At 40.2% G+C, this 27976-nt stretch overlaps 1 protein-coding gene across 1 annotated transcript in view; it reads left to right on the plus strand.

Annotated features, from left to right (window-relative positions):
- The window catches only part of NWD2 (NACHT and WD repeat domain containing 2), a 243796-nt gene that overhangs the window by 207049 nt on the left and 8771 nt on the right, over positions 1-27976 (plus strand). Inside the window, exons 4-6 of the mRNA XM_005899272.2 lie at positions 18163-18366; positions 22323-22467; positions 27380-27969. Coding sequence (XP_005899334.1) covers positions 18163-18366; positions 22323-22467; positions 27380-27969 — 939 coding nt within the window. The remainder of the gene's footprint in view (positions 1-18162; positions 18367-22322; positions 22468-27379; positions 27970-27976) is intronic.

The raw sequence follows: 27976 nt of genomic DNA on the forward strand, positions 1-27976 counted from the left end.
ATACTGCAGAGCAACTAAGCCTATGCACCACAACTACTGAGCCCGAGCATACAACTGCTGAAGCCTGCACACTCTAGGGCTCTCGAGCCACAACTACTGAGCCCGAGCATACAACTGCTGAAGCCTGCTCACTCTAGGGCTCTCGAGCCACAACTACTGAATGAGCCCCTGTGCTGCAAACTGCTGAAGCCTGCTCACCCTAGAGCCTGTGCTCCATAACAAGAGAAGCCACTGCAATGAGAAGCCCACACACCATAACTAGAGAGGAGCCCCCAGGCACTGCAACTAGAGAAAGCCTGTGTGTAGCAGCAAAGACCGAGCACAGCCACTAATAAATAAAAAAGTAAAGCAGTGTGTACATTTCAAAAATAACTTTTTTTAATTAGAAAAATTAATAAATTCTGTGCACAAGTCTAAGTTAGGTAGATTATGTAAATTATGTAGATACTTCACCCTAAAGGAGGGGAGTACAACTCCCACCCCTTGAGAGGGGGCTACACATAGTGACTTCCTTCCAGAGAGTACACTATGATATTGGGCCTGGGGGGCAATTTTACAGTAGAGAAACCCAGCCAACACTACTTCAGTCAGGTGACCAAGGTTACTATTCATATGAGCCTAAGTACCATTTTTATGAGGAAAATTCTTCCCAGAACCCATAATTCAAGTCTAATAATGAGAAAAACATCAAGTAAATTCCAGTAGTGGGCATCCTGCAAAATATGTGACTCCCTTGATTATTTAGAGGAATATTAATCAAAAATAAAACCTAAGGAAATGGCCATGAGTTTGAGCAAATTCCAGGAAGATGGTGAAGACAGGGAAGCCTGTCGTGCTACAGTCCATCGGGTCGCAGAGTCACACACAACTTAGTGACCGAACAACAATAAGAAAGGGTCACATTCGGCAGGAGCCTAAGGAGGTGGTAAAGAATCCGCCTGCAGTGCAGGAGACCTGGGTTCCATCACTGGGTTGGGAAGATGCCCTGGAGAAGGGAAAGGCTACCCACTCCAGTATTATGCCCTAGAGAATTCCATGGACTGTATAATCAGTCCTTGGGGTCACAAAGAGTTGGACACGACTGAGCAACTTTCACTTTCAAGGAGAAATGACAGCTAAAAGTAATATGACATCCTGGAACAAGAAAAATATTAAGTAAAAACTAAAGAAATCTGACTTGGACTGCAAGGAGATCCAATCAGTCCATTCTAAAGGAGATCATCCCTGGGAGTTCTTTGGAAGGAATGATGCTAAAGCTGAAACTCCAGTACTTTGGCCACCTCATGCGAAGAATTGACTCATTGGAAAAGACTCTGATGCTGGGAGGGATTGGGGGCAGGAGGAAAAGGGGCCGACAGAGGATGAGATGGCTGGATGGCATCACCGACTCGATGGACGTGAGTTTGAGTGAATTCTGGTAGTTGGTGATGGACAGGGAGGCCCAGTCTGCTGCAATTCATGGGGTCACAAAGAGTCGGACACGACTGAGCAACTGGACTGAGCTGAACTGAAAGAAATCTGATGAGAGAAGTGAGAGTTGGACCATAAAGAAGTCTGGGCACCAAAGAATTGATGCTTTTGAACTGTGGTGCTGGAGAAGACTCTTGAGAGTCCGTTGGACTGGGAAGAGATCAAACCAGTCAATTCTAAACCAAATCAACTCTGAATATTCACTCGAAGAACTGATGCTTAAGCTCCAATACTTTGGCCACCTGATGTGGAGAGCTGACTCGTTGGAAAAGACCCTGATGCTGGGAAAGATTGAGGGCAGGTTGGAGAAGTGGGTGTCAGAGGATGAGATAGCTGGATGGCATCATTGACTCAATGGATAGGAGTTTGAGCAAACTCAGGGAGATAGTGAAGGACAGGAAAGCCTGGTGTGCTGCAGTTCATGGGGTCGCAAATAGTCGGACATGACATAGTGACTAATCAACAAGGAAATCTGAATAAACTGTGTTTTAACTCATAAAATGTGCCAATATTGGTTCCATAATTATAGCAAATGTACCATACAATAGGAGATGTTAAAAATAGGGGAAATTGGGGGAGAAGGGTGATATGCGGGAACTTCAGTACTCTCTGCTTAAGTTTTCTATAAGTCTAAAACTTCTAAAAAAGAGTCTGCTAATTTTCTAAAAATCACTTGAAAATATGACCAAATGTTGAATTTTCAAGCCAGGCTGTGGGGGCAATTATTTTGTATGTTTTGTATGTTTTGTATGCTTTGTATGTTTCTCTATTTATCAATTTCTCAGAGTTAGAATATAAAAACTTAAGCAGAATTCTGTCTCCCCATTATGTAAATTAGTAATATGGTGGGTGATTTTACTGTTTTGTTTATATTAACACTGATTTTAAAAATTGATAAATTAAGTCTCTTATGGAATAATGCAAAGATATAAGCTAAAAATTGCTGAACTTCTTTGTACACAAATCTTTATATATATAGTAAGATGGATTTCTAAAAGTGGAATTTTATACCTACTGCCAAATTACATTCTCAGCAAAGTTCTACCTACTTTTACTGGCACTCTTTGTCTTGAGTGCCCATTTGCTTATTGCCTGGACACCACTAAGTATTATTTTTTCTGTTTGATAAGCAAAAAGATCTGATCATATGTGTTTTCATTTGCCATCCTCTGAGTATTAATAGAGTTAAGTATTATTACTATCTTTCATGCTTACTGGCATTGGTTCTTCTGCTCCTAAGAACCTGTCGATGTGTTTGTCCATTTTCCCATTGCTATATAAGAACTCTGTACAAAAATTTTGAATATTACCATTCTCTCCTCTCTGCTCTTTTATGACACCATTCTACTCTTCCACCTCCTGCTTCTGTTCCCACTCAAAGGTTGGTGATCCTCAACCTTGTGCTCTTTTCACTCTAATTCCTTCTTGAACTATTTAATGCATACAGATCTCTGACTGCTCTCCCAGAAGGAAAGCCCAAAAGGAGTGGGAGACCGTGATGGTCTTGTTAGTATCACCAACCTTCCTGCCTTCCCTGGGAATAAGGGGGCTCCAAGGATGTTCATTGCTCAAACTGGGATGTGCTGTGCTTAGTCACTCAACTGTGTCTGACTCTTTGCAACTCCATGAACCATAGCCCACCAGGCTCCTCTGTCCATGGAATTCTCCAGGCAAGAATACTGGAGTTGGTTGCCATGCCCTCCTCCGGGGGATCTTCCCAACTCAGGCATTGAAGCCAGGTCTCCCGCATTGCAGGTGGATTCTTTACCATCTGAGCCACCAGGGAAGCTCCTCAAACTGGGATAATCCTGAGCAAACCGAAATGATGAGTCACCCTGTGAGTCAAGTGCCCAATAAATATTTGTTGAATGAATGCATGATGATTTCCAGGATTACGTTTCCAGCCAAATTGCTCTTTTGACTTTATAGATCCATTTCTAATCGCTTCATAGACAGTACCACTTAAATAATAGCATCTCACATCTAATATGTCCAAACTCTCTCCCCACTGAAGTGAAAGTCACTCAGTCGTTGTCCAACTGTTTGTGACCCCATGGGTTATACAGTCCATGGGATTCTCCAGGCCAGAATACTGGAGTGGGTAGCCTTTCCCTTACTCCAGAGGATCTTTCCAATCCAGGGATTGAACACAAGTCTCCCACATTACAGGCAGATTCTTTGCCAGCTGAGCTAGAAGAGAAGCCCAAGAATACTGGAGTGGGTAGCCTATCCCTTCTCCAGCGGATCTTCCCAACCCAGGAATTGAACCAGAGTCTCCTGAATTGCAGGCGGATTCTTTACCCACTACCCCCTGTAAAAAACAAGCAAGCAAAACAACAACAATAAAACCCTGCTCTTCTGTATTCACATTCTCAATGAATTCTTTCTCTAGCATTTTAGAATCTGAGTAATCGTTACACAGTTCTTGGTTTTATAAGGCAACTGTTTGCAGTTAGGGTTGTAACCTGAACTTTGAACTGATTTAAATTAGCTACAAATTCCAACATGGTATTATTGCCCAACCCTTTTTACCCTTTTGGCTGTTTCCTCTGCTCCAATGTATTTTAGGAATTGTCAACTTAAATAAAAGGGTAAAATAAGGCAAGCTTGAAATTACAAAAAGCTGAGTTTATTCAGGAGTAGCAGAACTGCAATTTGAAATATGCAAACTGTAGCGAGTCTGATGAGCCTTTGAGGGAGGCTGTCTTTATGGGCAGGAAATGTAAAGAGGGGAGAGTTCAGGGAGAGTCTGTTAAAGTCAAAAATAAACAGAAGCCAACTTTAAAAATTCCTCAAGCAGATAAAACCAGTCCAGTCATACAAACAAAGCTCAACTCAGCTTATTTTGTGAGACCAACCCCACCCCGGTCACTTCTTGCTCATGCTTCTGGAAACCATCAGCCTAATTTTCCGAGGTTAATGTGAGACAATCCCTGATTAATTTAAGAAAATTCCAATATTATCAGTTCTCTGTAAATCAGGATTTTACAAGAAATCAGTCTCTCAGACCTTAAGATTTGCTTTCCTAAGAATATATATCCTCTGGTTCCATTTTAGACTGAATTTTTTTCACAGAATAATGTGTTATTTTTCAGGTAATGAAACTTTGTTACAGAGAAAAGCACATGGCACTAAGTAAAGGGTAGCAGAATTACATGGATATAAGTAAATATTATTTGTATCAGTTAAGTTCAGTGATGGGTTTCAATGTATAATTTAATAACCATAGTTAAACTATGAATATAAATTTTAAGAAAAAAAGGTAAATTATAATTTTATAGGAGATGAGACTCTCGAAAAAACTAAATCATAGCATTAACTTAGCTATTCTGTTAGGTAAATCACTTAATCTACAGCTTTGCCCTCTCAATACATTTTAGGATGAATTGCCAATGATACCAAATATTGCGTTAACAAAAACTGCTTCATTTTTTTCATCTTTATGCTTATATTAGCTCAGACTTCCATAACAAAATACCAGAGAAGGGGTGGCTTAAACAACAGAAACTTACTTTCTCACAGTTCTGGAATTTGGAAGTCTGGATCAAGGTACAGTATGGTGGGGCTGTGATGATAAAGCTCTCCTTGGCTTGAAGATGGCTGCCTCCTCTTGTGTTCCTGTTTGACCAAAAAAAGGGGTTTTAGTGTTACTACCTTGTCTTAGAAGGGCACCAGAGTGGATTAAGGCTCTACCTTTATGACCTCACATAACCTTAATTACCTCCTTAAAGACCCTATCTCATTCACATGGAAGGTTAGGGCTTCAATTTTTTTTTTTAGTTTATGTTTTGCATGTGGGTTGTCAGCTCCCCCTAAGCCTGCCTGTGTTCTCTGTAAAGTTAATTCCACACATCTGTTGCTGTTCTACACACTGACACAGTTAACCCAGGTTCATTCTTTTAAGCCTCTTTTTCCCCACCCTGAAGAGTGGAGGAGTTTGTTCTTGTCTCCCCATGTAATGTCTCACCTTCACACCACCTGTAAACAACCATTTACCCATTTTTTCCTCCTTTCTATCTTATGTTTGTCTTTCTTTAATCAAGAGACATTTCTTTCCCTTCTCAATCTATCCAGGTGTATATTTCTATTCAGTTCAGTTCAGTTCAGTCGCTCAGTCATGTCCGACTCTGTGACTCCATGAATCGCAGCACGCCAGGCCTCCCTGTCCATCACCAACTCCCGGAGTTCACCCAGACTCACGTCCATCGAGTCAGTGATGCCATCCAGCCATCTCATCCCTCTGTTGTCCCTTCTCCTCCTGCCCCCAATCCATCCCAGCATCAGAGTCTTTTCCAATGAGTCAACTCTTCGCATGAGGTGGCCAAAGTACTGGAGTTTCAGCTTCAGCATCATTCCTTCCAAAGAAATCCCAGGGCTGATCTCCTTCAGAATGGTTGGATCTCCTTGCAGTCCAAGGGACTCTCAAGAGTCTTCTCTAACACCACAGTTCAAAAGCATCAATTCTTCAGCACTCAGCCTTCTTCACAGTCCAATTCTCACATCCATACATGACGACAGGAAAAACCATAGCCTTGACTAGATGGACCTTTGTTGGCAAAGTACTGGCTCTACTTTTCAATATGCTATCTAGGTTGGTCATAACTTTCCTTCCAGGGAGTAAGCGTCTTTTAATTTCATGGCTGCAGTCACCATCTGCAGTGATTTTCGAGCCCAAAAAAATAAAGTCTGACACTCTTTCCACTGTTTCCCCATCTATTTCCCATGAAGTGATGGGACCAGATGCCATGATCTTCGTTTTCTGAATGTTGAGCTTTAAGCCAACTTTTTCACTCTTTTCTTTCACTTTCATCAAGAGACTTTTTAGTTCCTCTTCACTTTCTGCCATAAGGGTGGTGTTTATCTGCATATCTGAGGTTATTGATATCTCTCCCGGCAATCTTGATTCCAGTTTGTGCTTCTTCCAGTCCAGCGTTTCTCATGATGTACTCTGCATATAAGTTAAATAAGCAGGGTGACAATATACAGCCTTGACGGACTCCTTTTCCTATTTGGAACCAGTCTATTCTTCCATGTCCAGTTCTAACTGTTGCTTCCTGACCAGCATACAAATTTCTCAAGAGGTAGATCAAGTGGTCTGGTATTCCCATCTCTTTCAGAATTTCCCACAGTTTATTGTGATCCACACAGTCAAAGGCTCTGGCATAGTCAATAAAGCAGAAATAGATGTTTTTCTGGAACTCTCTTGCTTTTTTCATGATCCAGCGGATGTTGGCAATTTGATCTCTGGTTCCTCTGCATTTTCAAAAACCAGCTTGAACATCAGGAAGTTCACAGTTCACATATTGCTAAAGCCTGGCTTGGAGAATTTTGAGCATTACTTTACTAGCATGTGAGATGAGTGCAATTGTGCGGTAGTTTGAGCATTCTTTGACATTGCCTTTCTTTGGGATTGGAATGAAAACTGACCTTTTCCAGTCCTGTGGCCACTGCTGAGTTTTCCAAATTTGCTGGCATATTGAGTGCAGCACTTTCACAGCATCATCTTTCAGGATATGAAAGAGCTCAACTGGAATTCCATCACCTCCACTAGCTTTGTTCGTAGTGATGCTTTCTAAGGCCCACTTGACTTCACATTCCAGGATGTCTGGCTCTAGGTCAGTAATCACACCATCGTGATTATCTGGGTCATGAAGATCTTTTTTGTACAGTTCTTCTGTGTATTCTTGCCACCTCTTCTGAATATCTTCTGCTTCTGTTAGGTCCATACCATTTCTGTCCTTTATCGAGCCCATCTTTGCATGAAATATTCCCTTGGTATCTCTAATTTTCTTGAAGAGATCTCTAGTCTTTCCCATTCTGTTGTTTTCCTCTATTTCTTTGCATCGATCACTGAGGAAGGCTTTCTTATCTCTTCTTGCTATTCTTTGGAACTCTGCATTCAGATGCTGATATCTTTCCTTTGCTCCTTTGCTTTTCGCTTCTCTTCTTTTCACAGCTATTTGTAAGGCCTCCCCAGACAGCCATTTTGCTTTTTTGCATTTCTTTTTCATGGGGATGGTCTTGCTCCCTGTCTCCTGTACATTGTCACGAACCTCATTCCATAGTTCATCAGGCACTGTATCTATCAGATCCAGGCCCTTAAATCTATTTCTCACTTCCACTGTATAATCATAAGGGATTTGATTTAGGTCATACCTGTATGGTCTAGTGGTTTTCACTACTTTCTTCAATTTAAGTCTGAATTTGGCAATAAGGAGTTCATGATCTGAGCCACAGTCAGCTCCTGGTCTTGTTTTTGCTGTATGTATGTTTGAGTGCACTGAGTATGTATGTTTCTCTATAAACTGTTTAAAGTAATGGTGTCTTAAATATTGCCAAGTATTTACATTTCACAGAGCACTTTTACCTGGAGTAACTATTCGATTCGCAAAAGAAACCAGAGCAGATATATGACCAAAGGTAAAACTTTATCTCTACTTACAGATGTAAAAGCTGAGACCCAAGGAGGTTCAGTGACTTTCTAAGGTTACTCCTAACATTTCGCCTTTTTCTAACCTCAAAATATATTTTTTGCATGCATTAATGTCTCTGTGTCTATATATCCTATTTCAGAAACTCTTGTTTGTGGTACATGAAACACAGACTCACTGTGAGAATGGATATTTTTTGCCCAGAAAGATACAAGATGTAAATAGTCATTATACACTGACAGTTTCATCATGGGTATCTGGATAATTGAATGACATGAAAAATGCTAAACATTATGTGCTAAGTATATCTGCTAACATCCAATCTTGGCAACCATGAATACAAGAGTGTATCTCTAATGACTGAGAGATGAACAGTTATCTAAAGGTATTACCCTTTTGTCTGTTGATGCTAAACGTATCTTTCTTAAAGATCTTATCTAGATCATCCTTAGTATGGACATTATGTAGTCCTAAGAAATAATGTTTTAGTTGTTTGTCATTATTAGTTCCAATTCACCCCCTGTATTAGTCACAGTTCTCCAGAAAAAACAGAACCAATAGGAGATTATAATATAAAGGGGTATATATGTTTATGATTATAAGAAATTAGCTCATATGATCATGGAGGCCAAAAGCTTCCATGATCTTCCCTCTGCAAGCTAGAGCCTCAGGAAACCAGTTGTGTAGTTCCAACCTGAGTCCAAAAACCTGAGACCCACCAATGCCTGTGATAGAAGTCCCAGTCCAAGTGCTGGAAAAGACCAATGCCCCAGCTCAACACAGTCAAACAGAAAGGGACTTTTTCCTTCTTCCATCTTTTTATTCTATTCAGGCCCTCAATGAACTGGATGATGTCCACTCATACTCAAGAAGGCAGTCTATTAACACTTCACTCAGTCTGCTGATCCAAATGCTAATCTCATCCAGAAACACCCTCACAGACACACCCCAAATAATGTTCCGCCAAATATCTGGGCACCCCATGGTCAAGATGATACATAAAACCAAGCATCATATCCCCCTTTCTCCAGTTTCTTTCATTCCCTGTGACACAGGACACAAAGTATGAGTAATCGAGTTGCAATCCACTGCTAACTAAGTTATCTTATGTTTATTTAGAAAATCTTAAGTCAGTTGTTTCTTGACTTTGGAAAAACATTGAGAAAATAGCATCAAGTGTGTGAAGCAGGTTCAGATGATTCTTGGAATTGTTTATTTATCTCATTCAGCAACAGAGGACTGACTATAAATGTTGGCTGTGAGCTCCAAGGACTACATCACAATCATCTTCGTCTCTCCACCCAATGGCAGATAAATCGAATGCAACACCCAAGGCCATAACACTGAACATCCTGCAGTCCTTGTGAACAGTGGCCCCTGGAAGTGTGCGGTGCATGCTTGCACAGACATGTGTAATGGCCTGACTAAAACAGTCATCACAAGGATGTAAGCCATCTGCAGGTACTCTTAGGAGGGAGCACAGCACCATATAACTTGATGAAGTAGAAAGAATGAGATTACTGAAAGCCCTATATTCAAGCGTTAGTATCTCCACATCTTCTTAGAGAGGTGGTTTGGACAAGCCAGGTGAGGTCTGTAAGCTTTGGTGTCCTCTGCTGCAACTCCCTATTTCACAGAATCATGAACATTAAATGAAATCAAGTACAACAGCAAATTGTATGTATTAATGTGAATTTTATCCGTTCTACAGGGGATCTTCCCAACACAGGAATTGAACCAGAGTCTCCTGCATTTCAGCAGATTCTTTACCAGCTGAACTACCAGGAAAGCCCCTTAAGAAATAATAGAGAGGCTTAAAGAAAGGAAGGAATAGTTCCACCTACCTTGCATTAGTGACTGGGTTGAAGGGAATGGGGCATTTGAAGAGTATGTACTTCGGTTTGTTATGGCATCAACGGGGGGAGGGGACGCAGGTGATGGAATCTCGCCTTTCTCTTGCAGCTTTCCCATGAGTGATGGCTCATCAACAGTAGCCCAGGGAGCAATTGCCCACCTGCCTTTGAAGCCTAGCTTCCATAACCCTAGAAAGACTGTCCTCACCAGTCTTTCCTGATATCCCACAACAGAGAAAAAGCAAAGACATACTGAGCTCGCCAACACTATGGAGAATACATCAACCTCTCTCTTCTGTTTGCTGCAAGAAAAACTGCATGGCATCAGACTCAGACTTCAAAGATTCTCAATTGCACACCCAGGCAGAACTAACCGCACATAAAGAACTTGGGGGGGAATGGGACAGGACAAGGACAAACCAAAAAAAATCAATGCTTGTGCAAAGGAAAAGAAAAATCAATTGAGGGGAAAGAAAATGTTATCCCTAAGCCTTTGAAAGCAGTGGCTTAGACATATCCATATCAGCATAAGGAAGGAAAAGATGATACAAAGAGTAGAGAGTCCTTTTACACTTAAGTTCTCAGTTGCAAGGAAATCAATAGCTCAAAAACTATTTCTTTTAAAAAAAATTGACGTGAAATTCATATCACATAGAATTAACCACTGTAAAGTGAACAATTCTGTGGCATTAGTACATTTACAATATTGTGCAAACACCTCTATCTAGTTCCAAAGCCTCTAGAAGTATTTCTTTTCTAGAATTTTATATACAGAAACTACACTAGAAGTTTTTCTTAGACTTTTCAATCATTTGGGCTTAATTCCCAGGTTGTATTTAAGCACTCATTTGGATTGTTGCTTCCTACCTAATATTAGACATCTTCAGTGTTTCAAGATGGGCCTTTTGATTAGGTGAATGGGAGAGGCAATTATGAATTTCCAGACTCAGGAGAAATCCCATACATTTATGTTCATGTGTATATTGACAGAATATTCAAACAACTCAATGAAAAGTTGAAAATTATTTCAGCCATATGCATTTCTTTAATTCAGGGTCATGCAGGCAGACTGAGCAATGATATAACTAATATATATAGACCTCGATGCAATATAAAATATCAGTTCAGTTCAGTTCAGTTACTCAGTCATGTCCGACTGTGACCCCATGAATCACCCCACGCCAGGCCTCCCTGTCCATCACCAACTCCCAGAGTTCACCCAGACTCACGTCCATCGAGTCAGTGATGCCATCCAGCCATCTCATCCTCTGTCGTCCCCTTCTCCTCCTGCCCCCAATCCCTCCCAGCATCAGAGTCTTTTCCAATGAGTCAACTCTTCGCATGAGGTGCCCAAAGTACTGGAGTTTCAGCTTCAGCATCATTCCCTCCAAAGAAATCCCAGGGCTGATCTCCTTCAGAATGGACTCAAGAGTCTTCTCTAAATTAAAAAAAAAAAAAAAAGTCTTCTCTAACACCACAGTTCAAAAGCATCAATTCTTCGGCGCTCAGCCTTCTTCACAGCCCGACTCTCACATCCATACATGACCACAGGAAAAACCATAGCCTTGACTAGATGGACCTTTGTTGGCAAAGTAATGCCTCTGCTTTTCAATATGCTATCTAGGTTGGTCATAACTTTCCTTCCAAGGAATAAGCGTCTTTTAATTTCATGGCTGCAGTCACCATCTGCAGTGATTTTGGAGCCCAGAAAAATAAAGTCTGACACTCTTTCCACTGTTTCCCCATCTATTGCCCATGAAGTGATGGGACCAGATGCCATGATCTTCGTTTTCTGAATGTTGAGCTTTAAGTCAACTTTTTCACTCTCCTCTTTCACTTTCATCAAGAGGCTTTTTAGTTCCTCTTCATTTTCTGCCATAAGGATGGTATCATCTGCATATCTGAGGTTATTGATATCTCTCCCGGCAATCTTGATTCCAGCTTGTGTTTCTTCCAGTCCAGCGTTTCTCATGATGTACTCTGTATATAAGTTAAATAAGCAGGGTGACAATATACAGCCTTGATGTACTCCTTTTCCTATTTGGAACCAGTCTATTGTTCCATGTCCAGTTCTAACTGTTGCTTCCTGACCAGCATACAGATTTCTCAAGAGGCAGGTCATGTGGTCTGGTATTCCCATCTCTTTCAGAATTTCCCACAGTTTATTGTGATCACACAGTCAAAGGCTCTGGCATAGTCAATAAAGCAGAAGTAGATGTTTTTCTGGAACTCTCTTGCTTTTTCCATGATCCAGTGGATGTTGGCAATTTGATCTCTGGTTCTTCTACCTTTTCTAAAACCAGCTTGAACATCAGGAAGTTCACGGTTCATGTATTGCTGAAGCCTGGCTTGGAGAATTGTGAGCATTACTTTACTAGCGTGTGAGATGAGTGCAATTGTGCGGTAGTTTGAGCATTCTTTGACATTGCCTTTCTTTGGGATTGGAATGAAAACTGACCTTTTCCAGTCCTGTGGCCACTGCTGAGTTTTCCAAATTTGCTGGCATATTGAGTGCAGCACCTTCACAGCATCATCTTTCAGGATTTGAAATAGCTCAACTGGAATTCCATCACCTCCACTAGCTTTGTTCGTAGTGATGCTTTCTAAGGCCCACTTGACTTCACATTCCAGGATGTCTGGCTCTAGGTCAGTGATCACACCATCATGATTATCTGGGTCATGAAGATCTTTTTTGTACAGTTCTTCTGTGTATTCTTGCCACCTCTTCTTAGTATCTTCTGCTTCTGTTAGGTCCATACCATTTCTGTCCTTTATCGAGCCCATCTTTGCATGAAATATTCCCTTGGTATCTCTAATTTTCTTGAAGAGATCTCTAGTCTTTCCCATTCTGTTGTTTTCCTCTATTTCTTTGCATTGATCGCTGAGGAAGGCTTTCTTATCTCTTCTTGCTATTCTTTGGAACTCTGCATTCAGATGCTTATATCTTTCCTTTTCTCCATTGCTTTTTGCTTCTCTTCTTTTCACAGCTATTTGTAAGGCCTCCCCAGACAGCCATTTTGCTTTTTTGCATTTCTTTTCCATGGGGATGGTCTTGCTCCCTGTCTCCTGTACAATGTCACAAACCTCATTCCATAGTTCATCAGGCACTCTATCTATCAGATCTAGGCCCTTAAATCTATTTCTCACTTCCACTGTATAATCATAAGGGATTTGATTTAGGTCATACCTGAATGGTCTAGTGATTTTCCCTACTTTCTTCAATAGGTCTCAACTATTCATCAGATTTCTCCAAAAACTGGTTTACCCAAGATTTCTCCAAAAACTGTGCAAAAGAAAAGAGAACTCCTCTAAGCAGTGGCTTAGATGTATCCATTTCAGCACATAGGAAGGCAAGGATGACAAAGAGTAGAGAGTTCTTTTACATTTAACTTCTCCGTTCTCTCAAGACTGGTTTGCTGCTGCTGCTGCTGCTAAGTTGCTTCAGTCGTGTCCAACTCTGTGCGACCCCATAGACGGCAGCCCACCAGGCTCTGCCGTCCTTGGGATTCTCCAGGCAAGAACACTGGAGTGGGTTGCCATTTCCTTTTCCATTGCGTGAAAGTGAAAAGTGAAAGTGAAGTCACTCAGTCGTGACCGACTCGTGGCGACCCCATGGACTGTAGCCCACCAGGCTCCTCCATCCATGGGATTTTCTAGGCAAGAGTACTGGAGTGGCTTGCCATTGCCTTCTCCAAAGACTGGTTTAACCAAGCAAAAAATTACCCTCTTGAAAATTGGGGTCAGAAAGATGTAGAAAATCTGACTCTTCTTCTGTTATGGGAGTGAATAATCTACTGACAGTGAACAGAATAATGCTTTCTTGGGCATAGTTTCTACAGCTGCCATAGGGTCATCCCTACGGCATGTCTACTCTCCATGGCTACAGGGCTAAGGAACAGTTCTGATTAGGAAACCAAGACTGGACCTCCGTCTTGCCACTGCCACTTTTATTGTTAGCATTTTAGACTTAGCCCTGAATCTCTACCCCTGCTCTGAACCATTGGCCATGGAAGCTGAACTTTGTAACTGAGTTGGACTGTATCTTCCTCTAAATTGACTGCTGCCATTCCTGACAGATACAGGTATGCTGTGTGTGTTACCTTGTAACTGTAGTCACTGCTGCTAAGTCGCTTCAGTCGCGTCCAACTCTGTGCGACCCCATAGACGGCGGCCCACCAGGCTCCCCCATCCCTGGGATTCTCCCGGCAAGAGCACTGGAGTGGGTTGCCATTTCCTTCTCCAGTGCATGAAAGGGAAAAGTGAAAGTGAAGTCGCTCAGTCGTGTCCAACTCTTCGTGACCCCATGGTCTGCAGCCTACCAGGCTCCTCCGTCCATGGGATTTTCCAGGCAAGAGTACTGGGGTGGGGTGCCATTGCCTTCTCCAACTGTAGCCACATAGAACCCCAAAAAGTCTTCCCGAAAAGTGTGGTAGCAAATTCCCTTTTTGCTGTTTCTCTTTTTGCCATTTTTCAAATAGTGAGATAATACTGAGACAGAATCCTATTTGGGACTCCTGAAAAGTAACTGCTTCATGATTTATGAGCATTCTACCCAAAGGAAGAATCAATAGAGAGAAGGCAAAGACTTGGGGAGAACAATCCAATAAGTAACTCTAAGCCTATCTCACATTATTACTTTTCTGAAGTTCTGTGTTAGCATTTTATATATAGCAGGCGCTCAATATAATTTGCTATTTCAATGGGATAAGGATATTTTTTTCTTCTTTAGTAATCTCCCTGGGATTTCTTTGGAGGGAATGATGCTGAAGCTGAAACTCCAGTACTTTGGCCACCTCATGCAAAGAGTTGACTCAGTGGAAAAGACTCTGATGCTGGGAGGGAGTGGGGGCAGGAGGAGAAGGGGACGACAGAGGATGAGATGGCTGGATGGCATCACTGACTCGATGGATGTGAGTTTAAGTGAACTCTGGGAGTTGGTGACGGACAGGGAGGCCTGGTGTGCTGCGATTCATGGGGTCACAAAGAGACGGACACGACTGAGCGATTGAACTGAACTGAACTGAACTGAAGGAATATTTTACCTTACTATATTGATCAAATAATGTTAGTATTTGGTGCCAGCTGTTCAACTCAAATAATTATTTTTAAATAGCCTTCTATTTATTTTGTAATGATCTGCTGTGTTCCCTGTCTTGTCCCTTTGGTGCTTGTGAACCATTACTCATGAGACCACATATGCATTGCCCACAGCAAGTGGTCCTTAAAGTCTATTGAGAAATCAATAGATTCATTTGTAACCACATTTTAAAATCCAGATTTCTAGGTTCCCCAAGCCCAGTGGTCCTTAGGTCTGAGACGGCATCTTGTAACCTGCTAACAAACCCCCTGGGTGATGTGGTGCATGTCATCATGAAGCATGTTTCAGAAACTGATCCATAGATTTGATCCTGGCCTAGACTCTGTGACCAGCCTTATTTAGAGCAGAGAGAAGATGAAGAACCAACAATAAATTGATAATATAGAGATGATGGTCCTTCCCTGGGACATGATCTTATTTCACTAGTCGCTATTATGTCCCCTTTCCTACTTCATGCCTGAAATCCAGCTGGTATTTCCCTGGATCTTGGTTGCTGAGTCCATCATATTCTTAGGCTTCATTGGTTGCTGGCTAAAGAATTGTCAATTACTAAACCCCATATTTAATGTTCTGGTTGTTTACCAAGTCTTTCATCCAATGACCAAACTCCATTGTTTGCTTTGAGAATTCTTCCAAAAAGTCCTACCCCTACTGTTTAGAAGTCCACTTAGTCCCTCCCTTGCCTAGGTAAGTTTGCAGCTAACTCTCCCAACACAAACACCTCACTCTTCACAACAGATATGTCTGACTGAAGATCCTGACTATCCTTATCCAGAATTACCCAAGAGGAATAGGATACTCACCAGACTGTGCTGTGCTGCACTTAGTCACTCAGTCATGTCCGACTCTTTGTGACCCCATAGCCTGCAGCCCACCAGGCTCCTCTGTCCGTGGAGATTGTCCAGGCAAGAATACTGGAGTGAGTTGCCATGCCCTCCTCCAGGGGATCTTCCCAACCCAGGGGACGAACCAGCATTGCAGGTGGATTCTTTACCATCTGAGCCACCAGGGTAGTCCATTCACCAGGCTGGCTCCCCATAAAAGGATCATCTCTGCCTGTATCTGTGGTAGAATGAGAGGTCATGCCTGCTCATTTAGCCAAGTTTAACACAAGGGATTTTAGAAGAGGAATTGTTAAGTGAAAAACAAGTCTAAATGGCGTTATTTTTGTTACATACAGCCTGTTGTCATGAATAGCCCTAAACAAATGCAGATTCAAATAAAAGTGCTCTTAATTGATGTTCAGGATTGAAGTGAAGTTTGCTGACAAAACTGGTACTTTCCCAAATTGTTACTTTACCTGCTGAGAGCTGAAATACTATCTTTACACAAAAGATGAAGTTTCAAATAAGAACAGAACAAACTCCAAGGATATCTTTCTCTGTCTTGGTTTGTTCAAGTAGTCAATACATATGCTTTTTAATACTTCTATGTGCTAGGAATAAAAAGCTCTGGTCTCTGCCCTCATGAGGTTTATCATCTTATATTACAGTTTAGGTCATGAATTTATGTAGGAAACAGGTCTATCCAGGACTTTTCTTCTCCCACCTGCCTGTCTGAGATGAAAAGAAAATTCTGGGTTGCAGAGAGAGTAAGAAATGCTCCCAAGGAAGCCAAACCACAATTCACCTTCCAGTGGGTAGACTTCCGGTAGTGGGAGCTTATGCAAAGGTGCTAGGCAGCAGGAAGACAGGATGGCGATGGCCACAAATTAAACGGAAATCTTCCCAAGGATATTATAAAGCGGACCAACATGCCTTGGATAGTATAGATCTATGTTAGAGTTCTGTATATTCCTTCTATTTCTACCAGATAAGACACTGAAGATTAATTGAAACGCCAGGTGCCATGTAAGCTAATATTTTTGACAGTTTACACCAGTGGTTCAGACACCTGGAGGGCTCGCTAAAACACAGATTAAACTCAGCTATATCAGCAGAGTTTCTGATGCAGGAGGTCTGAGATGGGCCTTGAGAACTTGCATGCCTACCAAATTCCCAGATAACACAGATGGTGCTGCTCTGAGGACATTTTGAGAACCATGGGCTTAAGCAAACACTTAGAGGAGCCTTTGAAAGTGTTGCTCCACGAGGAGTATAGACAGCATCATCAGGTGTAAAAAATTTAAATATCTGTAGTTTTTCTCACTACAAAATAATACATTTTGTATTGTAAAAAAAAATCTTAATACAAAAGCAATAAATTCATAAAACAACCAAAATAAATTTAAAACCATTCAGTGAAAAGTAGCCCTTGGTAACCTTGCTGTGTATTCTTATAAAATCTCTATGTGTATATGTTATGTTTATATCTGTACATATATATGATCTCTTTCTCATATATATATATATATAATGTATATACAATATCAGATTCATCTTATACACACTGTTTTGTAACTCACCTTTTTACTTAATAGATTATAAAAATCTTTGTGCAGCAATAGAGTTCTAAAACATAATTTGGTACATCCTTTGAATAGAGATACCAAATTATGTTTAAATGTATTCAAGTGTTCCCACTTGCTGGACACTTAGGTTCAACTCCTTTCTGTTCAAACAGGTTCAGCATAAATATGCTGATAAGTCGTTATGTACATCCTTATTTTCTAAAGACAGATTTCCAGAAGAAAAATTGCCAAAAGTCATGTATTTTAAGTCTTTTCGTATGTATTATCAGAATACCCTTCAAAGAAATATTGGATCAATTTACATACCCATCAGCTCTACAGAGGCATTTTCTCATATGTCCACATAACGCTGAGCACATTTTCCTTTGCCAGTTTAATAGGTACAAAATGATATCTTGTTTATATTTTTAATTTTTTTCAGTTACCAGAGGGATCTGTCATACTCAGTGATCTCATACTTCTTTCTTTGTAGCTGTGTAAATCTGGGGCTTAGAATCAAACTATTAACTCTATACAAAGCAATTTTTGTTTGTTTGTGAGTTTATATGTTTGATATTTCATAGAGTCCAACACATCATTTTTCTTTGTCATGAACCAACCAAAATTCTCAAAATAGGTAACTTTTGTTATATTATGTAAACTCTGGGGAAATTTCTTTGTTACAAAATTCTGTTGTTTGGATTTGTCCAATATGCAATCTCAGTATGTGAATTTACTACACTACAATATAAATGGTCTAATTTTACTTACAAAATAATCCATGTGCAAACATATCCACTGTGATGGAATAAAGTATCTTGTTATCTATTCATTAATACATATTGAGTGGTCATATGACGTGAACACTAAAACAGACTTTCTTGCTGATACACTAAACTGAATTCTCTTGGTGACACACAGGGACTATTAGGTGAGAAATATGGGAACATCCGAATCCCCGGAGAAGTTGAAGCCTCAGAGTTTGAAATGATCTTGGATGCTGCCATAGAGGCGAAGCTGGACACCAAGTTACTGGAAGAGTGGTACTGTCGGGATGAGAACTCGGTGCCAGCCGCTTATTACCTCAGACCCAAATCAGAAATGCTGAAAAGCAATACAAATGCAGTAAGTTATCTTTCTCTCCAAAGTGTGTCTCTCTCTCTACATTTTTAAACTGTTTACATCACACAGGAGTGGTTTTTCTCCACAGAAAAGGCACAGGAGACAGAAAGTTATTCTGCCCTGGACTCTAAATTTCCTTTTAACAACTAAATCCAAACCTAAGAAATCTTCCAAATTCACCTTTCTTTTTTGACATCTTAGACTTTCCTTCTGGGGTCATTTCCTTCTTCCTGAAGTATATCTTTTGGAAGTTCCAAAAGAGTGATAAGTTCTGTTTATCTGAAAATGTGTATTTTTATCATCTCACTGTAATGTATATATATTCCTATTGGTATATGTTGTGCTTCCTACATTTGTGAATTCATATATTCTATCAGTTTTAGAAAATTCTCAGCCATCATCTCATCAAATCCTGTCTCTCCTCTATTCCTTCTTTCCTTTTAGCTCTTCAGTTGCATGTACAATAGACTGCCTCACTCTATCCTCCATATCTCTTTTTTTAAATTTTTTAAATTTTATTGAACTATAGTCGATTCACAGTGTTGTGTTAATTTCTGCTATATAGCAAAGTGATTTGGAGAAGACAATAGCAACCAACTCCAGTACTCTTGCCTGGAAAATCCCATGGGTGGAGCAGCCTGGTAGGCTGCAGTCCATGGGATCGCACAGAGTCGGACATGACTGAAGCGACTTAGCAGCAGCAGCAGCAGCAAAGTGATTGCTATATATATATATATATACACACACATACATACATTTTTTTTTATATTCTTTTCCATTATGGTTTATCACAGGATACTGAATATAGTTCCCTGTGCTATGCAGTAGGACCTTGTTGCTTATCCATCCCATATACAATAGGTTGCATCTGTATCCTCCATGTCTCTTAATTATCTTTCACATTATCAATTTCCTTATCTTTCTGTGCTATACGGAAAGTCACTTTTGATCTTTTTTCCAGTTTACCAAATTTCTTCTTCAGCTGTGTCTCCTCTGTGCATTGAGTTTTCAAATTCAACAGTTATATTTTTAATTTGTAAAAGATTTTTTTTGAGGAGGCAATCTTTTAAAAAATCTGCCAAGTTATTTTTTATAGTCTCTATAAAAAAGTTTTCTTTTAATTCAGTATGTTCCTTTAACATTTCATACATTGGTAATTTATTTTCTTGTGCCTTATGTAGAACCTTGCAGAGAGGTTGTGGCATACATGAGTGAAGAAGAACTAAAAAGCCTCTTGATGAAAGTGAAAGGGAGAGTGAAAAAGTTGGCTTAAAGCTCAACATTCAGAAAACTAAGACCATGGCATCTGGTCCCATCATTTCATGGGAAATAGATGGGGAAACAGTGGAAACAGTGTCAGACTTTATTTTTGGGGGCTCCAAAATCACTGCAGATGGTGACTGCAGCCATGAAATTAAAAGATGTTTACTCCTTGGAAGGAAAGTTATGACCAACCTAGATAGCACATTCAAAAGCAGAGACTTTACTTTGCCAACAAAGGTCCATCTAGTCAAGGCTCTGGTTTTTCCAGTGGTCATGTATGGATGTGAGAGTTGGACTGTCAAGAAAGCTAAGCACTGAAGAAATGATGCTTTTGAACTGTGGTGTTAGAGAAGACTGGGTTTTCATTGGAAGGACTGATGCTAAAGCTGAAACTCCAATACTTTGGCCACCACATGCAAAGAGTTGACTCATTGGAAAAGACCCTGATGCTGGGAGGGATTGGGGGCACGAGGAGAAGGGACGACAGAGGATGAGATGGCTAGATAGCATCACCGACTCGATGGACATGAGCGTGGGTGAACTCCAGGAGTTGATGATGGACAGGGAGGCCAGGCGTGCTGTGATTCATGGGGCCGCAAAGAGCTGGACATGACTGAGCGACTGAACTAAACTGAGTTGAGTGTGATAGAAAGTGTCATTGTCTCTTCTCCAACTTTGTTCCCAAATGTATCCATCATATGTCCCCTGAAACTGAATGAAGGAGGTGGAGAAAACAGATGGGCCTAATTATTGCCTGGACCTTTTAAAGAGGTTGAAAAGAAGCCATAGGACTTCCCTGATGGTCTAGTGGTTAAGAATCCTCCTGCCAATGCATGGGACATGGGTTTGATTGCTGGTCCAGGAAGATTTCATATGTTTCAGGGCAACTAAGCCCAAGCACCACAACTACTGAGCCCACATTCTAGAGTCCAGGCTCCGCAACAAGAGAAGTCCACCCATTGCGAATAAGAGAGTAGCCTTCACTTGCCACAACTAGAGAAAGACTGCACAGCCAAATAAATTAAAAAATAAAATTTTAAAAAGAAAAGAAGGCATAGATATCCATTCCTCTTCCAAAGAAAATATCCTTGATAATGCAGTACCCAGGAGATCCAAGAGAAGAAGAGCCCTGGGTTAGCAACAGCTCTTCATTTAAGATCCCTGTGTTTTGGCCATTCTGACATTTAACAGAAAGCATTTTCTCCATGCAAAATGAAATCATGTCAGATTACTCAATTCTTCTTCTTCCTCAAATGTATTTTTTGAAGTTATTATCTGGAAGAATATGGAGAATACTGGGGTAAATCCCAAACCATTCACCAGGTAAATATGCCAGGAGTAAAGGCAGTAGCTGGTAAAGTAGATATCAAAAAACATGATACCTCAATAAACCAGTTTTGCAAAGCTGTAAAAGTTACACCTATATTTAATTGGCTTTAGCTGTTCCTTCAAGCCTCTGCTGCTGCTAAGTCACTTCAGTTGTGTCTGACTCTGTGTGACCCCATAGACGTCAGCCCACCAGGCTCCCCCATCCCTGGGATTCTCCAGGCAAGAACACTGGAGTGGGTTGCCATTTCCTTCTCCAATGCATGAAAGTGAAATGTGAAAGTGAAGTCGCTCAGTCGTGTCCGACCCTCTGCGACCCCATGGACTGTAGCCTTCAGGCTCCTCCACCCATGGGATTTTCCAGGCAAGAGTACTGGAGGGGGGTGCCATCGCCTTCTCCACTATGAGCCTCTAGGGAAGTTTAAATTATTGACTGAACCATGTTTCTGCATAAATTGTTGTTAAGTAAATGATTGTTTGAATAAGATTATCAGCAAGATTCTATAAATGTTACTTTCTTGGAAGGCACTCCTATTTTATTTCCTAGAGAATAAAAAAAAAAAAAAATGAGGAAGAAACAACTAAAGACAATTAAACAGTAACATATGAGTCAGTCAGTTCAGTTGCTCAGTCGTGTCCACCTCTTTTTGACCCCATGGACTGCAGCACACCAGGCTTCCCTGTCCATTACCAATTCCCAGAGCTTACTCAAACTCACGTCTGTTGAGTCAGTGATGCCATCCAACCATCTCATCCTCTGTAGTCCCCTTCTCCTCCTGCCTTCAATCTTTCCCAGCATCAGGGTCTTTTCCAATGAGTCAATTCTTTGCATCAGGTGGCCAAAGTATTGAAGTTTCAGCTTCAGCATCAGTCCTTCCGATGAATATTCAGGACTGATCTCCTTTAGGATGGACTGGTTGGATCTCCTTGCAGTCCAAGGGACTCTCAAGAGTCTTCTCCAACACCACAGTTCAAAAGCATTAATTCTTTGGTGCTCAGCTTTCTTTATCGTCCAACTCTCACATCCATACATGACTACTGGAAAAACCATCCTTTTGACTAGTCTGACCTTTAACTGTATTGAAGATATGATTTTTGTTACAACATTTGAATCAAAACTCAAGAGTGAAACACACAATATATTGAGAAAATCAAACAAACAAATCCTGTTTGGCTTCACACCGTTGTGTCACTTGGGCGAGTTCACATCACTTTCAGGGTACTAGGGAGAATAAATGAGATACTATCCATTAAGCACCTGTCATGGTAAGGCCCATGGTAGACTTTCAAATAACAATGATTCTCTTCCTCTTAAATATTGAGTTTTATTGATGATTTAAGACTAACATCTCATTTTCACCTTTCTAAAGATGCAACCTTCTGCCAATGCCGAGAATGAGAAGACCTGGCAAGAGATATCAGATGAGATCAAGAAGATATTTAAGACTGCTGTAAAACTGTTACATGAAAAGGGGAAGATGAAACACAGCCAAGCCAAGAGGTACCTGTTCTCAGGTAATTTTTTTATGCATCTTCCGTAAACTGAGGAATTGATCATTAATAGATATATTCACTGTTTCCTTTTATGGTTCTGTAAATTTAATAGTATTTACTGCCTGATGAAATTTAATTTTTCTAAATGTTTTTATCTCCTGGAGAGACAAGTAAACTTTTTACTCAAAGATAAGCTTTTACTTACTTAACTTGAGGAATTCTCCAAAAATATGACTTTAAAAGAAATCAGAGGAGGCTGAATATAATAGACCAGACTCAGCCAGTATTTCTCAGTTGAACTGTTCATTAATTCACTTGCTCAGCGAACATTTATTGAGGGCATATATATGCCAGGCACTGGGGCTACAACAATGATGAAGAAGGCAAGGTTTCTGCTCTCCTGGAACTTATTGTTTAGTGAGGAGAAAATAAGTGATAGGCAAGTAATCAAATAAATGAACAATATCATGTCAGAAAGGATAAGTGCTATGAATAAAATACAGTAATACAAAAATAGGGCCTGAGGAAGGCTGTGGGGGTCCAGATTTAGATAGGGCAGGTGATAAGGAAATGACTTCTGAGCTAAATGGCAGAATGAATCAGAGCTGGCAGTGTCATATCTAAAATAGAGAATTCTAGGCAGAGGGATTGCCAGCTTCAAGATTCCTGAGACAGGAATGTCCTAAGCAAGTTCTAGGAGCAGGAAGAAGGTAAAGATTGCCAAGCTCAGAGAAGGAGAGATGAGGTTAGAAGGTGGGCACAGGCCATAATAACAACAGAAATAATCAATAGGCAATCTGTAATAGAAATAGAATAGAGTTTTATTCAAGCCAAACTGAGGACTGTAGCCTGAGAGAGACAGATTCAAGAAGCACTTGAATTGTGTTATAATTAGAGCTGGCAAGAAGTCAGGATGCATGTCAAATAAGGACTGGTTGGGGTCTGAAATGGTCACATAGTTACAATGGGTAGACCTTGAGACCTAGGCAGATGCTAGCAGATATTATTTTGAGAATGAACTGGTGGTATTCTTCCACCTGATACAGTTCAGAGAATTCAAGTTCTCAGTGATGCAGGAAAAATGTCTGAAACCCATACACAATGGCCACTGGTTCCATTTTGGATGCCTGAATCATAGATATTCCAGTTTGATTTTTAGATGTATTCTTTCCTTTAGTGGTTAAATCAGATGTACAATGCATGTTTGATGGGCCAGAAGACAGGCTGTTCTATTTAACATACAGTTCAACCCAAATCAGGTATAAGCCAGAATGACTTCCTCATATTTCAATCTGTGAAAATATCTTCCATCACTGCATAAGATGGGAAGCTATCAGAGGTTGGGAAGTAAGGGAGTGGCAGGATCTAGATTAGCCTTAAAATAAAAAATATCCCTAACTGCTGAGCAGAGACTCACTTGTGGGCCTTTTTCAGCTGTGGAAAAGAGGTTTTATTTTTAGGAATTGCATAGGAAATCACATATCTGAAGGAATATGTCAGTCATAGTTTCCAGGGGATGAACACTCCTAGGTAAAATAATTGGTTAAGTAGCATTTATTTTAAGAGGTGATAGCAAAGAATTATTGAAGAAAAAAGCAACAGTAGTTGCATTTTCAGACTGGTTTTGTGAATGATGTAGCAAAATGTTTGTGAAAACCTAAGAAGCACTTGATACCATTCTCGCCGGATATGCTTGTATTTCAACCTCAGAGAAAGTATGAATAATTTTGACAAATTCATTCTCCAGAAGATGTCAAAAATTGGGTCTTATTTTAGTTCTCCCTAAAAATGCTAAAATCACCAGGAATAAGTACTATCTTTAGAATATACAGGTAACATATATCCTTATTCCTCTGGGATCTTTTTGATCCATTTTTGAAGCCCTGGTTCTTTGTCTTTATCAAGGGCAAAACTCCCCTATTCCTAAAAAATGTGCTGTATCAGGAAAAAAATACCAAGAGCAAACACTCTGCTATTCTTGATATTAAGAGACACCAGTTGGGGAGGGCATCCTCTGACTCAGAGTTAGACAGCCCAAGTTTTAAAAAATTCATAAGCAAATACTTTCTCTTAATTTTCTCCACAATAAAGAACTTGGTCCACATGGATAGCCATATGAAGATTAATCATTTTGTACTAGGTAGTATGAAATACTATAGCTGGCCTATTTTCTATTTGGGGTTACATCTCTAAAAGATATGCATGCTCATGAAATTTTAATTTACATTCCAACTCATTTTAAGACCATGTTTGCACAGTGAAAATTGCTGAAGAGGGGCCAATTCTTTGAAAAGGATAGAGTATATTTGTTTTGTGCCAGTCTATCAATAACCAATGTGGTAGTTAGACCAGCCTTTTTGTCTCTTATTAGGATTGCAAGATACTCTTCAGCAATCACCATCAGGTAACTTTGAAAAAATAAAGGCTTATAACTTGTAAGTGGAATAGGAAATGGCAACCCACTCCAGTATTCTTGCCTGGAGAATCCCATGGACAGAGAAGCCTGGAGGGCTACAGTCCATAGGGTCAGAAAAAGTTTGACATGACTGAACACACATACACATTACTTATAGGACCTGGAAATTCCAGAGCACATCTAAAGCTACACAACAAGGTCAGAAGCAGAGAGAGAAAGAGAGACAGAGCACACACATCTAGGGTTCTGCTTTTACTGGGCTCACTCTTTACTGGTAAATTTAAAACGTAAAAGTGGGAATTTAAAGCACAGGAAGAGAGAAAAACAAGTGGCGAGAAAGGTTAGTTACTGAAGTCCACCAAGAGCTCTTAAACAAAGGAGTCTCAGTGAGGGGGGCTGGCCTGCTCTGTATGTGTGGCTGTTAATGAGTTTATTCAAGATAGGTATCATTGAAATGGACGCCTCAGCAATCAAAGCTTAAGTCAGACATTTGCATTATTAAAAAACAGTGCCCCCCCCCAAAAAAAAAACTGTCAGGGTTTACACTACAATATTACTTTAATATTTTCCGAAATCTTCAAATAAGAATACCAGATAGAGGGATTTCCCTGGTGGAACACAGATGGCTGGATAAGAAGAGGTGGACCAAAGGCTACTTTCTGCAGGAGTTCAGAATATCCAAATTTCTTGCATCTTTCCCTGTATATATTATAACAAATTTGTACTCTTCTACAAAAAGAAAAGTAGACATATGTTATATAAGCTTCCTTATCTGGCCTCCTGATACAATTTTCCTGAATAAAATCTTTGGTAAAACATATTGATTTGGGACTTTCCTGGTGATCTAGTGATTAAGGGCCCACATGCCCCTGCAGGGGACATGGGTTCAAGAAGATTCCACATGCCTCAGGGCGACTAAGCCCGTGTGCTACAGCTACTGAGCCCATACACCACAAGTACTGAAGCCCCAATGCTCTAGAATCTGGGCTCTGCAACAGGAGAAGCCATCACAGTGAGAAGCTCACACACTGCAACTAAATAAAGCCCATGTGAACTAACGAAGACCCAGCGCAGCCAAAAATAAATAAAATTTAAAAAAAGAAACTATACTGATGTGAATAGCACAGCTTATTCAACACTGGTGGATATAAATACATCTCTTTTACTTCAATCACAAATCTTTATCAATTGCTATCATTACTGAAAAAATATTATCACAGAAGTTCTGCTAAAAGGTACCATTTTTAAATAAAATTCCCACCTCCCTTCATAGTTACTTTATAGAATATACCTATGTTTCATTTTTGCTTGATGTGGGAGGTGTGGCCAGTATATTGAGATGGTCTAAGTTACAACCAGCCCCATCCCCTGCCCCCATGCTTCCACCAGATCCCAGCCCAGCAGTCACCGCCTTAAGAAAACCTTCTCTGACTTCTCCAAGTGGATTAGATTTCTCAATTGTTTGCTCTCAAGGCACCATATCATTCAACTTCCCAGGCATAAAAATAATACATTTCTTTGTGGGACTCTGTGACTCATGTCTGCCATCTTCCACTGGACTATAAGCTTCATAATAGCTTTTTCTCTCAGCATTCTGTTTTCTCCCACCACTGTATCCTAAGCAACTAGCAGCATGCCTGGTACATAGCAGATGCTCAATTAAGACCAACTGGATAAAGAAAAGCAGAGGGGAGAAGTTTCAAAAGACTGCTTGTTTTAAAATTCATGTCCATTGGTTTAATTATTTTAAATTTTTCCCTAAAATTGTGCATAATTGTTGCTTTTTATTAGTACTGATACAACTTTAAATGTTCTTATGGGGCCTCAGATGATTTAGAAAGTATATTTACTTTTATGTGAGCATATGTATTACAAGCCCTAACATGGTTTATCTCAGAAGAAATAAAGTTACATACTGAGTCATTTTCCTGTTCCTGCTCTGATGGGTGTAATGGGATTTAACAGTGACATGGATAATGGATAAATGAAATTAGCACATAATTATATTTTGAACATGCTTTTACATTTATATTTACACATATATGTCTGGGGTATGCATCTCAAGCAAAATGGTGAAACCACAGTGGAGGAAAGACCCACGAGGAAGAAATAGACTAGATACGTCATGTGGCCTCTTCCTCGTTCTCTCCTCGCCCCAGTTAGTTCCTGCTCTCCACTCTTAGAACCTCTGGAGTCTGGGAGGAAAGCCACGTGGGAACTTAGAAGAAGCAACTATAAGCTTAGTGTGCTTTCTTTCTTATGATTATGTTCAACCTCTCCCTCAGGTCTTGGAGGAAATTAAACAATTGTATTTAGAATCCATTGTTCTGGGATCCAGGCTGTTCAGGAAAAGACAAATAGGAAATTAAGGACTTGAGAAATTATTCTAAAGATAACTCAGCTACACACTATAAGCAAAATAAACTACCACTACTGACTTGAGAGCCACATGCTAAAAGCGTGGGTGCGTTGCTTCTTGGTTCTAGACAGTAAACTCCTTGTTGTATTTTCTTTCAGCGATAGAGGATGAATTTGACTTTGCTCTAGGAAAGCAAACTCCAGCATTCCTGAAGAAGTGTGTTTGCTATATTAGGAAAATTGCTAACATTGAGCGTTTCGTGAAAATCCCGGAAATGGGAAAATACATGGATATAACTGGAACAGAACCAAGAATTATTCGGGACCCTGAAGCCCAAGAGAAGCTGATAAAACTCAGGGATGAATTTATTCCTACCATTGTTGCTTCATCTAATCTGAGAGTGTACACATCTGTTACTCATTGTGACATGAAACTAGGCTATTCCCAAGAAATAGAAAACCATTACATAGAAGGACTTGGTAAACAATTTTATGAGGACATGATTGACATAATTCAGGCCACGGTTCAACAGAATTTTGACACAGAAACTGATACGCTCTATGATGAAATCCTTCAGCATTCGTCCTTATGTAAAACATATGCCTCCTTCTACGAGTACAAATGTGAATCTCTAAACATCGTGCATAAATACATTCTTCCAAGCAAAACTGGGCACATCAACCCACTTATTATATACGGTGGACCATGCACTGGAAAGACCCTTCTGCTAGCTGAAGTAGCAAAGAAGGTAAATA

Source organism: Bos mutus, chromosome 6 (assembly GCF_027580195.1).
Source record: "Bos mutus isolate GX-2022 chromosome 6, NWIPB_WYAK_1.1, whole genome shotgun sequence".
NCBI lineage: Eukaryota > Metazoa > Chordata > Mammalia > Artiodactyla > Bovidae > Bos > Bos mutus.